General features: G+C 39.2%; 1 protein-coding gene across 1 annotated transcript in view; it reads right to left on the bottom strand.

Moving 5' to 3' along the window:
- Positions 1–15,647, bottom strand: part of rnf213b (ring finger protein 213b) — a 31,744-nt gene that overhangs the window by 9,342 nt on the left and 6,755 nt on the right. Inside the window, exons 17-43 of the mRNA XM_052570343.1 lie at positions 15,466–15,625; positions 15,171–15,388; positions 14,890–15,033; positions 14,604–14,765; positions 13,293–14,484; positions 12,769–12,953; positions 12,524–12,673; positions 8,518–12,420; positions 8,248–8,384; positions 8,057–8,155; positions 7,613–7,746; positions 7,406–7,522; positions 6,894–6,943; positions 6,622–6,778; positions 6,388–6,523; positions 5,507–5,695; positions 5,273–5,406; positions 4,952–5,127; positions 4,645–4,848; positions 4,043–4,230; positions 3,816–3,936; positions 3,204–3,304; positions 2,911–3,093; positions 2,633–2,778; positions 2,212–2,311; positions 1,822–1,933; positions 1–199 (exon numbers count right to left, since the gene is read on the bottom strand). Of these exons, the coding sequence (XP_052426303.1) occupies positions 1–199; positions 1,822–1,933; positions 2,212–2,311; positions 2,633–2,778; positions 2,911–3,093; positions 3,204–3,304; positions 3,816–3,936; positions 4,043–4,230; positions 4,645–4,848; positions 4,952–5,127; positions 5,273–5,406; positions 5,507–5,695; positions 6,388–6,523; positions 6,622–6,778; positions 6,894–6,943; positions 7,406–7,522; positions 7,613–7,746; positions 8,057–8,155; positions 8,248–8,384; positions 8,518–12,420; positions 12,524–12,673; positions 12,769–12,953; positions 13,293–14,484; positions 14,604–14,765; positions 14,890–15,033; positions 15,171–15,388; positions 15,466–15,625 (8,797 nt within the window). The remainder of the gene's footprint in view (positions 200–1,821; positions 1,934–2,211; positions 2,312–2,632; positions 2,779–2,910; positions 3,094–3,203; positions 3,305–3,815; positions 3,937–4,042; positions 4,231–4,644; positions 4,849–4,951; positions 5,128–5,272; positions 5,407–5,506; positions 5,696–6,387; positions 6,524–6,621; positions 6,779–6,893; positions 6,944–7,405; positions 7,523–7,612; positions 7,747–8,056; positions 8,156–8,247; positions 8,385–8,517; positions 12,421–12,523; positions 12,674–12,768; positions 12,954–13,292; positions 14,485–14,603; positions 14,766–14,889; positions 15,034–15,170; positions 15,389–15,465; positions 15,626–15,647) is intronic.

The raw sequence follows: 15,647 nt of genomic DNA, 5'->3' as shown, positions 1-15,647 counted from the left end.
CAGATCTTTTGCTGATAGCTTGGGACAGGATCCTGGCAGCAGAGTCCAGACACATTCTGAGGCGACCCATAGACAGTAGAAACTCTGCTGGGTCATTCTGTCTGCTAGGTGTCTGTTTACGAGCCAGTCGGCTAAGGAAGATTGTGTTCTCCTTCAGATGTCTATTATCTCCATTTAATCCAGAACAAAACAGAGAATCCTGGATAAATAACAAATCTGCTTTTAGAAACAAACGTGCAGATTTTAAATAAAGGACTGAAAGCACAATACAACTAACGGTTGTACGTTTTTTTTTTTTTTGGTGCTTTTGCTAAGATACTTTGGATGGCCGCTAGGGTGTTGCCAGGTAGTTGCTTAATGGTCCAAAACAAAAGTATTGCCATATGCGTTGGGACCATGGGATTTTTCACCAATTTTGTTGGCAAACATCATAAAAATAATCACACCTGATGAATCATTCATGTCCATGGTAAAAAATCGGTAAAGTGGTATTACATATACCGTACTTTCCGGACTATAAGTCGCACTTTTTTTCTTAGTTTGGCTGGTTCTGCGACTTTTAGTCAGGTGCAATTTATTTTTCAAAATGTATTTGACATGAACCGAGAGAAATGAACCAAGAGAAATTAACCAATAGAAAACATTACCGTCTACAGCCGCCAGAGGGCGCTCTATGATGCTCGGTGCTCCTGTAGTCTACACTGAGAACATAGAGTGCCTCTCGCGGCTGTAGACGGTAATGTTTTCTCTTGGTTTTTGGTTCTAAATAAATGCGACTTATAGTCCAGTGCGACTTATATATGTTTTTTCCTCTTCATGACGTATTTTTGGACTGATGATTATACACAGGTGCGACTTATAGTCCGAAAAATATGGTAAAAAAGTTCAACTTGCTTTAAAGGGTTACTCGACTGCAAAATGAACATTTTGTCATTAATCACTTACCAAATTAATCACTGCCAAATAAATTACAGTGTCAAGGCCCAGGAAAGTTTGAAAAGCTTCGTCAGAATAGTCCATCTACCATCAGTGATTCAACCGTAACATTATGAAGCGACGAGAATACTTTTTGTAAATGAAGAATAACTTAATTCAACAATTCAAATCAGAGTAGCACCATTTTGCAAATTCTCAGCAGTACGCAGATGGTGTAAGCTCTTCTGTTTCTTCTGAGGATGCTTTTCATACTTTCCTTGACCTTGACACTGTTATTTATTTGGCAGTCTATGGGACAGTCTCAAGCCTCCCTGTTTTCATCAAAAAAATCTTAAATTGAGTTCCGAAGATGAATGAAGCTTTTACGTGTTTGGAACGACATGGGGGTAAGTGAATAATGGAGTATCCCTTTAAGCGTGTGTTATACTTTCCGCATGAACAATCTAGACGCATACACGGACAGCGCGGACATGGTCTACTTGTATTTATACTACCGAAAACATATGCTGATGGTCCGCTCCGCAACAAAAATGTGAACTGACAATTTCCCAGAATGATAACATATCTGGCTGTCTTTATATTGTTTAATGGATGGATTTTACAGGTTTGAGTAGCAATGGGCTTCTTCACACACCCTGCGCATGTGCAATGGTGCTTTTGAAGCCTACCAGCTTGTGTGCTTGTCCGCACGGTCACAAAAAAATGAGAGGCACGCTGTCATCTGCTCAGAGCCTCTGCACACAATCTCCGATTTTTACGACACACCTACCTAGCGGTCCATAGCGGACTTGGGAATGCGTTAAGTATAACACAGGCTTTAGCAAGCACCATTAATAAGTGAATACATGATGCAAAGATAACCTGGGATACTTGATCATGACACACCTGGAAACAGTTAACAAAGAGCCGGTAGAGTTCAGTTCTGTCCTCCTTGTCCAGAAGCTTGTTCTCCAGATTTTCTAAATACTTTTGTATATGCTTCTTCACCTGTTTGAAGCTGAAGATATTCACTTATTGCAAAATGTTCTTGATGAGAGTAAATGCAAAAAAAAACACTGACCAGCATGTACAAACACCAGACTACAGCACGTCATTTCCACAACAAATGGCAAATGCACCAGTCCAACAAGACCAGACAAAGTGTCTGTAGCCATTAGTCGGCGCCTGTCAGTGTAGTGCCAACTGGCCTTAAACAAAACTCTGTGGACTGTGGAATGTATATGACTGCATATTTCTGGGTGTGTTAATGTGTATGAGTTGTCTGTATTGGAGCACCTGTGTTGCAAAAGAAGTTTTGGCAGAACAGAGCGCACCATGGGGCTCTGGTCGACACACTCCAGGAATGGGGTGAGCTCTCTGGTCTTATAAATATCACCTGTAATGTAATGTATAGAGACAATCAAACATAAACATAAAAAAGCTAATTATAGACTTAATCCCTCTTTGTATATATCTTGAATGAATTTGTTGTTTTGATTCACATAATTAGACTGAATGATTCACTCACAAACTCAATGAACCATATACCAAGCTATTGTATAATTTCAGAAGACTTGGAATATAGAATGCAAGATGCATGAACCAGTGATATGAAATTCTAATTCTAAATTTGCTTGAAAGCTCCAGATCTTATTTATCGTAATTGCACTGAAGTGTACAGTTTGCAATGAAATATTCCTCAAGCAAATCCACCCGCCTTGTGCCAAAATGAGGAGAGAGAAAAGCAGTTCCACCAGGTCATCTGAGGGTTCTTGATCATCAGTCAGACAGAAACGAGAAATCAGCTCCAGGAAAAAGGCGTTACAGCATTTTCTTATTTCTTTATGCTGCTTCAAAGCTAAACTGTAACAGATAAAAATTAAGACAGTTCACAATAAATCTACAAAAGTTCAGAAACTCAGTCAGAAAATAAATTCAGTCTAAATAGGAATCTGAGATTAACAAGAACAAAGATTGTTTTAAAATTAAACTCACTCTATAGCTGTAGAGACAGTGGGCCGGTAGTTGTTCGACAGTGGCTCCCTGCACATGGGACAGAAGTTTGCTCCTTCCCTCTCTAAAGATTTCCTCAGACAGGACAGACAAAACACATGCTCACAAGGAAGCACAGTGGGCTCCGACAGATCTGACAGGCAGACAGAGCACCTCACACCATATCTGAGAAGAAAAAGTATGCAGAAAATAAGTAATGAAAGAATTTATTGTCACATGGTTTTAAATGAAATCAGTTACATCATAAAATATAATAAAGCTCAATTCAAGGGTACCGCAGTTCTCTGCAGATGGATTCCTCATGGTAATCATTAAGTATGCGGATGACTTGCTGAAGATTGTCTTTGCTCCTCAAATCAGGAAACCCTTCCATTAGCTGTGAGAGAGGAAATATAAGCAGTATATGTGCTAGGGTCTTTTGTGGTGAGGGGGGCTTCAAGGGACTTCAGTATTCGCTTGTGAAGTCTGATGTCACATAGCAACGCTTCCGTGTCCAAGCGCTCCATCAGTTACCACGAGAAAACAACAAAAGTGGCTAATATAAACTCACAATGTGATAGAATACTAGCGAAAATGTTATAATCTTAACATTTAACTCCATACCGAAGTCCCAGATAGGCAGACAATGAAAATATAAATAAAAAACAAATATATATAAAAAATATTTGTATTTGGGATGCTGTGAGCATGGAGACTGTAGTGTATACCGTAAGTTTAAAAGCGTTTATCTTAAATTATTAATATGAATAAACAGTGCTCATAAACGGCTGCTAAGGTCGTATTCTCAAGTGAAGCGAGTTGAGGCTTGGACCCGGAAACAGCGCTTCTTACGTCATCACTTAACAACCGAATACCAATGTCTCCTACAAAGCAGATTCTAGACTCACTTTATGTAAGTGACTGCAGTGTTTCAGAGTCAGTGCTTTTATCCGGTCATCTCCCACTTTCATCCTGACGACCACCTTTTCAATGAAAGCAGCCACTAGCAACATCCCCTGCCACACTAACCTTTGGAAAGAAAACAAAAGATTTGAAGTAAGTTACGATATCTTTTTAAACATGAAATCATGTTTTCAAATTATACTGTTTTCTAAATCTGCAATATTCTTCTCACTTTATAGTGTCCAGGTGTTTGAGACAGCCAGGGCTGCAGAGGGTGCTGTAGGCAGGACAAAGCACTCTCTCTAAACACGGCTGAAGTTGCTCAACTCTTTGCAAGAAGGTCTGGCATTCAGTTACTGATGTTACTGGTAGGAGCTTTGTTTCTTCAACACAGATACCAACAGCTAGAATGTCCTCACACTGTAATAAAACAGAACAACAAGATTAGTGTAACGGAGGCCAGCGAGTAGTGCTGTGCAGGTAACCTCACTCCCCGATCTCAAGAGACGCACTAGCGACAGACGCTAGTGGCTGTAGCCATTTCGCCTCCTTGTTAGTGTGTCCGCCTCCCATACTGGAGACCCGGGTTCAAGCCCCGCTCGGAGCATCAGAGAGGACCCGGGAGAGAGGGGTTACATTAGTATTAATTTAGTAGTTTGGTTACACACACTGGTCTCTGACTCACTGGTAATTATTTTGCTACAAAACAGTAGTTTAACTAGGCACTGGAATCAAAGTCACATGTTTAAATATTATTTTTTTTTGCTGGTGAACAGATTAATATACTTCATTCTGAATTCACTTGGAAATTCAAACTGCACTCCTGCTTCTCACCATATCAGGTCTTTCTCTCTTTAATTTTTCTTGCTGGATGATGTGGACCATCTGAGGGTTGAGCTGAAGGGCGTGGGATAATGTGTCCAGGCGTGGGCTGTAGATTTGAGCTGCTGCAAGGATCCACGATGGAGAGAGCTCAGAAGTTACTGACATCTCCATCTGCAGAGCAAACACACACCCCAGCACTGCACATTGAAAGACCTGTAAGAAAAATCAAGCACAGCCAGAGACATCCACATTGGAACATGAAATATGAGAATGTGAAAACAAATGTCACTTATAAAACCTACAGTATGTATCTCACCCCATGCTCTTCCTTAGATTGGATTTTAAATGACAGAAGAACATAATCAGTCAAGTAGCGCTGACCCAGCTCAATTTTCTCTTCCTCTGACAGTTTCTGAATATAGCTGCCCAGTGCACTGCCTGATACAGCACTAACAAACTGCTGAATCCTCCCTCTGAGATCTTGCTCAGAGCCTGAGAAAAAATTTAAAAGCATGGAGTATACTGTTTGGCATGATCTTGCAAAACAACAGGTGTTTTATGAAAATAAGGTATATACATGTGATATCTGATTAGCTAACAGGCCAACTGTAGTAAGACAGAAATCAAAAGACCTCACCTCGCACAAACTCAGATTCCTCCCACAAACTCTGGCAGTATGATTTTATCAGCCAGCTAAAAGGAGCAGTACAAGGCTGTTCTACTCCTCCAATAAACAGGTGAGACTGCACATTAATCTCCTGATCTGGAGCACTAAAGGGAGAAATCCACCTCATCATCAGTTACATTTAGATATTTAAAAGCATTTAATGCCTGATTTAATCATAAGCAGGTTTCATATATTTAAAAAAACCTTGGGTTTTGTGAGACAGTTAAGTCAAGGAGCTGTTGATCTTCAAAGATATCCAGCCAGAACTGGGCCAGACCCTCACTGAGCCCTTCTCCATACAGTAGGTATAAGTTGCAGTCCCTGTCCAAGACTTCTAGAACTTGGGCAAATACTGGAGTCAAAACACCCTGTAGGTTGCGCCACAAAGTGTGCCTGAACAAATACACAGAAATGTTTTGCTTTGTGTGTTAGTTATCTCCAGTGCAATAAACTTTGAATTTACATTTACGTTTAGTCATACCCAGTGAGGGTATAATAATAATAATAATAATAAAAAAGAATGTTTGATTAATAGTATACCAAACTGATTGTGTCCTGTATTGCATAGATGGGTATAACATTTGAGTACTGAATAAGCCAAATTCTAGTCTTCATGATCTCACACACACAACCTGTTTACTGTACAAAGACATTTTATTTGGCAGTTTTGCAGATTTGCATTTCTAGTACAACCCTCTTTCCTTAGCTCAAGTATGCAAACCTCTTTGCCACATGCACTAGAATATGTATTATATTGAAAGTAAAATTTTCTAAAATGGCAACATGATCGTTTTATAAAGTATGCATTCATATGTGCTTAATTTTCACTGGAGGAAACAGCTGTGGTGTGATGAGGGGTGAACGCAGTAAGAAGTAAGGGATTATTTTAAAGGCCTTGTGCAAGGCTTAAAAGTAACAATTCTAGTGTATTTTTATTCCCAAGTAGTTCCATACCATTATTTTCTCCATGCAAGTTTTAATTATCTGACATTTTCATCCAACCCCTTTTGATTGACATTAAATAATCATTCCTAAGTAACAGACAGATAGATAGAAAATGATTAATGCTGGTTGCATTAAAGTACCGAAGTGTTCCACCTTCCTGCAGAGCTTCACGGTTCTTTGCCACTTTATAAACCCAGTCGTCTGCATTAGGAATCAGTTCCTCCTTCCGCATCAGTGAAACCACCAGCCTCCTTAGCAACACTTCCTGGAACCGTACTGAAAATTCATATAAACATGAATTTGTGACTTCAGCTTGTAATTTCTTATGGTTACTATTTTCATCAGAACTTTATATATACAATACAGGTGCTGACCTCTTATCTGCCTAGGGTCCCCTCCCAGAAGCCCAAACAATATGTTTATGCGCTCCACACTCCTGGAGGTTTTTTTGCCAGCATCTCTCAGCAATGAAACAGCTTTCTGGGTGCAGGATCTCAATAAAGACAAACTGTGTAGATGCACTGAATCTCCCTGACAACCAATTAAACACAGCATTTCAGTCAGGGGGTATGGAATTATTTCTGATATAGCATATAACTGATGCATATGTTTAATCGAATCTATTGCAAGCTTAAATAATTTTTACCTTCTCACTTTCTGGTCCGCTTGTATCAATTTCCTCTGATTCGTTGACATCTGTATATAAAAAAAAAAAAAAAAAACAGTACTTATATATAGTAGACAACATTTGAAGTGGATCAAAACCTTTCATCAAAGTTGTCCAAAAAACAAAATGTATTCTTGTTTCAACTTTGATAAACTTTTTTGATCCACAATGTTGATTATATAATTATTTTTGTTTTGTGAAGAAAAAGGAAAATGTGAGTTGTGCAAAATTTACAAAACATGGTGTTGCTAAGGTGTTCTAGGCATTTTTAGACTCAAAAATGGCTTAGGTCTTTCCTTCAGTGCAAGTCTGTGGGATTTGTATCATCCATCAGGTAAGATTTTTTAAGTTGAATCACTTCACCTCACAAAAAGCTGCATTGATTTGAGGTATAATTTCATGTTTATTTTTTTTCTTATATACAAAAGTTTAGGGGGATTGTTCAATAGTCCAAGTTGTTGGCAGCTTTTGGTCACTGGTACCTTACATACCTGACTGGACTTTCTGGGAGATGAGTTTACTTATAGGTATTCCACTAAAAGCCTTAAGATTTAAGGTCATGTCACTGGAGTCTCTGAGGTCGTCAATATGTGCAGACAGCCAAACTCCTTTAGTAAAAAGACACCTGATAAGTATGGTTATTTGACAATATCTAAATACACTGCGAAAGTTTCACCTGCCAAAATTAATACACTTACCTCCTTGAAAGCCAATGTACTTGTTGCTACTTGTTCTACAATGCTCCCCAATTCGGGTGAGCTTTGTGATAAACACAGTGTAGAAGTTGCACTCATCTGACTTTAAGGACAACATTTCATTCATGGTACAGTACCTAATGTAATAAGAGTGAAAAAAAAAATTGTCATTAGACTCTGACTCATGTTATTTTTAGTGGTTAATAAATTACAGTAAAAAGAAGTAAAATGTTGCCAGCAAATCTTCCTACATCGTAACGTAGACATGGGGGCGTGTTAGAACAAGCTATTTTAGAGAAGTGTGGACAAATCTTAACTTATAAATAATATCTCTTTGGATTTGAGACTTTGCAACTTTACAGATCTTCATTATGCACCAAGAGCTTGTAACACGCCAAAGAAAAAGGAAAAAATTAAATCCCCTTTAAACAGCATCAAAGGACCTACTTTGCTGAAGCAATAAGTTCATTTTTGCACAAAGACTCTTCCATGTCCATTTGAACCAAAAGAATGTACAGAGAAAGTCCAGAATCCCTCAGGAAGGACCTTCAGAAAAAGAGGTACAATGTTTTATAAAATGTTGACCATTTGTTGTGAAAGGTACTGAATAAAGTCAACAAAAATAATATAAACATTACTGTATCTTGCTGCAAAAAGAAGCTTCTGTATCAAATTGGTGTAAAGAGAGCAGAAGAAACTGCTCTGTGGATAAGCCCAAGGCTGGGGCAAGATTTCTCACATCAGCTTTAGTAAGAAGATTGGAGAACGTGGTTACCTGGTTACAGAAAACATGTGCATTGATTTTGCAAGGTGAATTGGTAGAGATAAGAATTAAATCAAGTACGCATTTCTTAAAATCTAAAAAACAAGAATATGCATCTGTAAACGTCTATAAAAGTAAACATTACCTCCAAGAATATGTTCTTGTCCTGATCATTTTTGTTCAGATGGTTGTCTAATAGCTCTCTGAGAGATTGATGGCTTTGTTGATGAAAATACATTCTCTGAAGTTTGTCTTTCTCTTGATTTCCAAATTCTGAATACTTTAATCTAAGTACAGAGTCTGGTGAGGCACAATTCAAGAGAAGGCTTTTGGCTGTTTCATAGACTTGCTCTTCCTCATCCATGGTTTTGTTTAAGTCCAAGCTGTCTCTTGCCTCAGTGTCAACAGGATCTTCATCATACATTTTCACAAGTTCAGAAGCATCTCCAAGAGTCTCAGTGTCTTCATAAACTTCTGCATCCTGTACATTGTTGTCAACTTCCATTGAGGCACCTTCCTCCATTTCTATCTCCTCCTCATCAAGGTATTGGTTCATTTCCTCTTGAGACTCTGTCACATCTTCATCACTGTGATGGGCCACACTGTCCTCTTTCTTTATGTATGCATCCTTGGACATATTAATATTAGATTCCTCTTTCCTTGGTTCACTGATTTCAATATCGCACTTGGGAATGCAATAGAGTTCATTGTTTTGAGCAGCTTTATTGTGGCCCCGTTTTTTAATTTTCTCTAAAGCCTGTAGAAGTGCACTGGCACAAGCATCCCCATGGAACCCAACAAAGGCATCTGATATGCTGAATTTTGTTTCAGTGGATAGATTAACTTTTGAGAAGTCTTCTGCCCACTTTTTGAGTTTTTCCAAAACTCTGTGTTGCCAGGGAGTCAAATCAGTACTCCTATCAACTTTGTGCTTCTCCAGTCTGTTTTTAAGTGGAACGGGAAACTTTTTGTATACTTTTTCCTGGTCCTCCACCACAACCAGTCTGAAGTCTTTGTGAACTCGACACTTTACTCTATGAGAACCAAGTCCCAAGTCAACATAATTCTGTCCACTGAAGCAGACATAGTATTGATTCAAGGCATCATACAGGCTCTCATACAAATTGAGTAGATTCAGTAGGATGACTGTCCGACCTGTCTCCATGCATGCCTTTATTCTACTCACATTGCGACATATCTGGGAATACTCCTGGTCTTTCGGAAATCCTGATCCAAAGACAATTTCAGGGCATGTATAGTTCTCCTTGGAGAAAATGTGGTGTTGGATAATGTACAAGGCAGCATTGTTAGTTGTGAGCAAAAGAAGGTACCTGCACTCTTTGTTACTGTTGCAGTCAAGATTTTGTTCAATCATTTTCAGTGTACTTGGCCTTTGGACTTCAGTGTTCCGGAAAATGTCCCGAAAGTATTTAACAGGATCAAAATCATCCAGTCCACTGAAGTTTCTCAACACAGCCTCTGCCAACTCACTGTCAGTTGGTTCTTGATCTGAACTGTTGACTGTTGCAAAAATCATTTTCACCAAGCTATAATAATCTCGGAGTCCAAAGAACTGTTCACCAACAGTTTTACAGATATGTAGGTAGCCCTCTGCCAGCTTTGGCAGGAGGTGCTTGATTTTGAGAAGAATGTTATTATGGGAGGATAAGCAGATTCCCTCTGCCGTCTCTACTAAATCCTTCTCACTTGGGTCCCAACGAGACACAAAAATACCTCTGTTCATTTTTGCTGGATCGAGGGCCCAGTTTGAGATTCCAACAAATCCAACCTTCATATGTGGTTGTGGGTTATCACTGTCTATGCATCCATCCTCTAGAAGAGGATGCAATGTCTTTAGTGGCATCTGAGGAGAGTCCTCTGCAAGTCCTATTTCATCTAGAACAACTACTGACACATACTCTTCAAAATTTTTGTCCTTTTGGAAACGGGCACAGTTCCGAAAGGTTCCAATGATTCCTTCAGGGCTTGAGTGAGGGCTGCATTGAAAAGACACCATATGAACTTCCTTGAGTTTCTTGAATAAGTCACAGTGAGAGGCCTGACGCTGCATTGCATCTGCTACAACAGTCTTAGCAAGAGATTTTGAGCTCCCTGGCTTGCCAACCAGAAAGAGTGGAATTCTCAACTCAATGCATACCACCATTAGAAAGACATTTTCTTTCAAAGCCAGATTTTTGGCTATTCTACCTCTTGTTTGGATTTTCTCAAGAAAAAAGTCTTGGCATGAAGTTATCTCCTGCTCCAGTGACTCTTTGGAGTTAAACGGACAAGGAAAGCATTCGCTCATAGTCGCTAGGTATGTCCCTTTGTTTTCAAGTGATGGGTAATAGCAAACACCGATAGCAAGCACCAAGCACTTCAAGGCCATCAGCTCAGTTTCATTACTGTGGCAACCAGGAAAAAGATCAACTCTGTGGTTGTAAAACCAAACTAGGACACACATTGATCTCTCCACATCCCTAAGACTTACAAAGCTGCATTCATCTGCTTGTGTGCGCATGTATATTTGAGAGGAAGCCAAAACGTTTGTGATCACACTCTCGTATGCACGGGGCAATCCATGAGCTATCATTTGTTTCTGTACAATTTGACATATATAAGAGAGCTCAGTTGAATCACTTAATTGTCCAAAATCCCATACCAGGGGTACCATGCTTGGAGGTAAAGGGTGTACACGGTACACAAGCTGTCTCATGGGAACTTTACCAAGGCGATCCTCTGTTTCTTCCGCTTTCACTCTGTATCCTAGCCCAGCACGCTCCAAGCGATCAATCATTCTGGGTGTGTGTCTTCTGTAAGGATTGCAGGCAGCAATTATTTTCAGACCAGAATTTTTCTTCAAAGGGTACCCTTGTACAGCTTGGTCACATAGTACTTCCTTAATGGCGAATATGGCTTCGGTTGTGTTGGCTTCATCAAAAAACAAAACTGTGTCAAGTTCATATTTTTGACGGTTGTCCTGAGCAAGTGCTTCTGCTTCTCTCACCTTCCTATAGATTACCTCAGAAGTAGTACCTCCATGAACTTTGACTAGTTTCATGTTTTCAACATCTCTGCCTTCACGTTGCAGATCACAGAGAAATCGTATAAGCCGCGTCTTCCCACAGCCAGTTTCTCCCATGATGATCACTGGAATCTCAGATCTGAATCTCATATGAATAGCCAACATCTTCATGATATTGTCAGTAGTGAGTTCATATGTAGGGTCTGGATCAAATTTTCCTTTTTCCCAGCCTTTTTTGGCACCAACAACAAAGGAAATTTTTTGAATCTTGTCTTCTCTGGACAGGTCATCAAAATTCTCAGAAAGGTTAATTCTTTGTCGCTCAATGTCTGAAAAGAGCTCTTCTGTCATCACATTTCCCATTAACACTTTGCCACTTCTTGGATCAACTGCATTAAGAATTGTCCCAAATTTTTTCACATGGAATCCTAAGAAAGACATGGTGGAATGGTCTTCATTGAAAAAGATGTATGGGTGAGGTTCATTCTCCCATTGTTTTCGAATAGTTAGGATATCTTCCTCATCCTCATTCTCAGAGAAAAAGGTGGGGCTCTCATCTGAGATGTCAGTGGATGGAGAGGCAAAGTCTCGAGCCATGTGAATCATGAATTTTACTATGAAGTCCTTGAAGCCACTAAAATTGCCAGCAAGGAAGCTTGGATCACAGAACAAAGAATTCTCACAGTCTTTAAGCTGCAGGTTAAGAAACCAAGTAAAGTGCTTTAATTCTGCCCACGAAGGATCTTTCATCCCGTAGTTTGATAAAAGATGTTGGAGACAGTCAACTGGATCACCTTCTACAGACTGAGCTTGATATGTGAAATTGTCCAAGTTCACATTCCTGTTGAATCTTCTCAAATATTGGTAGGGTCTCTGAATGGCCTCACTTTTAAACTCTTCTTTATCCATCAGTGGATCTAAGGATGTGTACCCCCCTTCTTTTCTCTTGATCTCCAAAGCTTTGACATCTTTAGGAGGTCTGCAGAAGATAGTAGGAAGTGCATGCAAAAATCCATTGGTTATCTGTAAAATAAATAAATAAATACAATACAATAAAACGGTTAATGCCTGTAGCTCAACAATTGTTCAAAGAAAATAAAGTTACCAAAATGGAAAAAGTTTGCACCTCCATATGGATTTGACTTTTTTGAACTTGCTGAAGTGCCTCAATCACCACCAAGTGAGCTGCATTTCTCCTCCATATAGTTCCATTGCTGTCACTTAGACATCCGAGAACAAGCAATTTGAATAGAAATTCCTCCAAGCCATGACGTAACTGACATAAAAATAAAAGTAGTGAAACAAATCATAAGTGAACCACAGTTCATTCTGTATATAACAGTGCATGTTATAGTTTTTGATATAACCTACTGCTGCAATGTCAATGTGCAACAGCACAGGGTCCTGCTCTCTCAGTGGGGCTAGTCTTTCAGACACGGTTTGGACAAATCTATCCATGTCAACGCAGGGCTCGATGAGTCTGATTGTTAGACAGGTGGCTACTGGAAACTCTTTTTTGAACTGCTCAAATAGACGCTTGACATATAGTGACTTTCCTGGACCAAAAATAAGAAAACAATTTAGAGAAATAGAAAAGAGCATAATTATTGGAAACAATTTCACCATACTGTATTTAACAACATGAAACGCACCACGTCATATACTCAAAGGAAACATAGATGGTTAGAGGAAAGGGATTTAAAAATAAGAGGGAAATATAACATCAACCCAAAAAATAAAGTCCATTCAAATGCATTGACAAAGCTAATTTGTTACAGCTTGATAAAACACTTTCAATAACATGCACCTATAATTTATGTACATTAATTCAAGAATATGCATTAAAAAAGTGTCAATTCTGTTCATGTTGACTTATACAAAAATCTAAAGCATACCAACAGCTGGACGTTCGGATGAAATCATCCAGACAGAGAGCTGTCCTGGATAGACATCTGAGTATGGAACAAGCTCAGGCGAGATGTGGAAGTGATGGTGAAGATAGTTTTTAATTCTTTCTGTAGATATACTCAGACCTGTTTGTACTTTATAGTTGCTGAAGAAAGAAGGAACATATCTATCCTGGTTTACAGGACAGACCATCACTAGACGGTAATGAGGCCCAGCACTCCTTTCCAGTGTCTCAAAGCATTCCACCAGTGCCACGCTCACATCATAAGTCAGTGAACCAGGATTGACCAGAGTGTAAATCTTCTGATGACTGCTTGCAGTTCCTTGTGATCCTAGACATCGGCGGAGGAAAATCTCCACCTCCTCTTCAGTTGTTTCCTCCTGGCACATAAATACCTCATCAGTTGTTGGAAGAGGATGCTCTGGACTCTCTGTGTAAAAAGACAGAGTTGTGCTAATCAATTCCATGACATGGCATTGGACAAGGTTTGGCCTTCCCTCTTGTAGAACAGGAGGAACCTTGCGTTTGATGTGCATTTGATTCATGGCAGACAGATTGGAGAGGAAACGTCCAAGTGTTACAACATCCACATGGTGGGTAAGGAACCTGGACATGTTCTCTTTAAATTGCTGCCACAGGTCCTCTAAACATTCAGTACCAACATCTAGTAAACCAAAGCCTAAAGGCATGTCAAAATCACTGTTTTGTTCTGATTCCTCTTCCAGGTCATCTTGCACCATAGATTCGGTCTCTGTTGCTTTGTCAAAGGCATCTCGTATGTCATTTAAGGTACAGTCTGGTTTAATAGAAGTCAAAAGATGCCACATTTGTTGTGGCACAGTTTTCCTTGTGATGCCAATGTTGTTGATCCATTCGCAAAGAAAAACTATTTGCTCTGAAGTGTAATGATTCAATGCATAGTACTGAGAGCGCATCTTAGTTAAATGGTTACACCAGTCTTTATGAAAGTTCTCCAGAGAGCGACACAGTTTTTGAAGCTCATCTTCAACCACACCATGATATGCAACACACTTGCTCAACAGGGTAAAGCTAACTTGAATGCAGGGTTGGTCTTTGTGGTTGCATATTATCTGTGCCCCCCAGTTTTGAAAGAGCATATTGCCCGATGTGCGCAACTGAAGAAGGATGCGGCCCAACCTCTGGACTCCTTCAAAAACCTACAAGATGAAAACAGAGGTAAGTCTACACAATACTAATGACAATTTCTTTGAATAAATAAAAAGTAGGTTAATATTTCTTGCAAATGGATGTTGAACAATTATGATAATGGACCCACTTGAGTAAACTTGTTGACTTGCTCCCTTCCATGCTCCCCTTTAGAAGACATCAGCATGAGCTTATTCTGTAGCTCTAAGAGTTCATGAAGATTGTATGTCTTCTCATTGCATGCTTGTTCATTCTTTGTCACCTTCACGTAAAAGACATTGTCCAAACCTGTCTACAAACACATCACAAGAAGACAAGGTATTTTAACTGACTTTAAGAATGTTTAAGAAGATGTTTTTTTTTTTTAAAGTCTGATTTTAAGCACAGATTTTTATACTTGTACAGTATCTACTCACTTTCCCTTCGAAATCTTCAGGCCAGCCCACATGATACACACCTCCAGTGTTGATATCTGAGGCCATGGATAAAGAAGATTTCTCAACAGAGCCATAAGTCTCACTTAAACCTTTCAGCCAATCCAACCACCGCCTGGAGTCTACCTGTATACAAGATTTAAATTTAAAGATTCAGACTGCATCAAAAAGAAGCATAATTCAACACCTATTAAATGGAAGATCAGAGTTGTACAAAACAATTTAAAATAATGATTGTATTGGTTAAATGTGCAGAAACTAACCAATTTGTCCACAAGTTTCTTATCTTTGTCAAGGGTGTCCCATACTTGCTTAGCACAGTCAATAAACTCTTCAAATCCTGCATTTTCTGGTAGTGAGTAAAGCAAAGGGCCATAGCCCATCACAACAGTCTCAAAACTGGCTAGCCTATCAATGTCTGCATCATTCTCTCCAGCAGAAATTGTGGCCAATTCCATAAAGACTTTCAGGTCCTTTAAACCTAGATGAGACGTATTGAATATGAAGATCTTTTCCACATTACATTACTATAAAACAAGTAAATCCTAAAAATCTTACTTTCGATTTGCGTTTTGACCCATTTGATCAGAGTATCACTTTCCAAGAAAGCCTTCAGACAGGCTGTGTGCTGGAATTTGACATCTGCCAGTTTTTTCCTGGCTCTGATGAGGTCATCGCTTAGCGAACCCAGTTTTTTTAGTTTGAAGGAGTCATCTCTCTATATATAGAAGAATAAAATG

This window comes from Carassius gibelio, chromosome B12 (genome assembly GCF_023724105.1).
Source record: "Carassius gibelio isolate Cgi1373 ecotype wild population from Czech Republic chromosome B12, carGib1.2-hapl.c, whole genome shotgun sequence".
Lineage (NCBI taxonomy): Eukaryota > Metazoa > Chordata > Actinopteri > Cypriniformes > Cyprinidae > Carassius > Carassius gibelio.
Note: the sequence above shows the minus strand (reverse complement) of the source record. Positions and strands in the feature narration are given on the sequence as shown.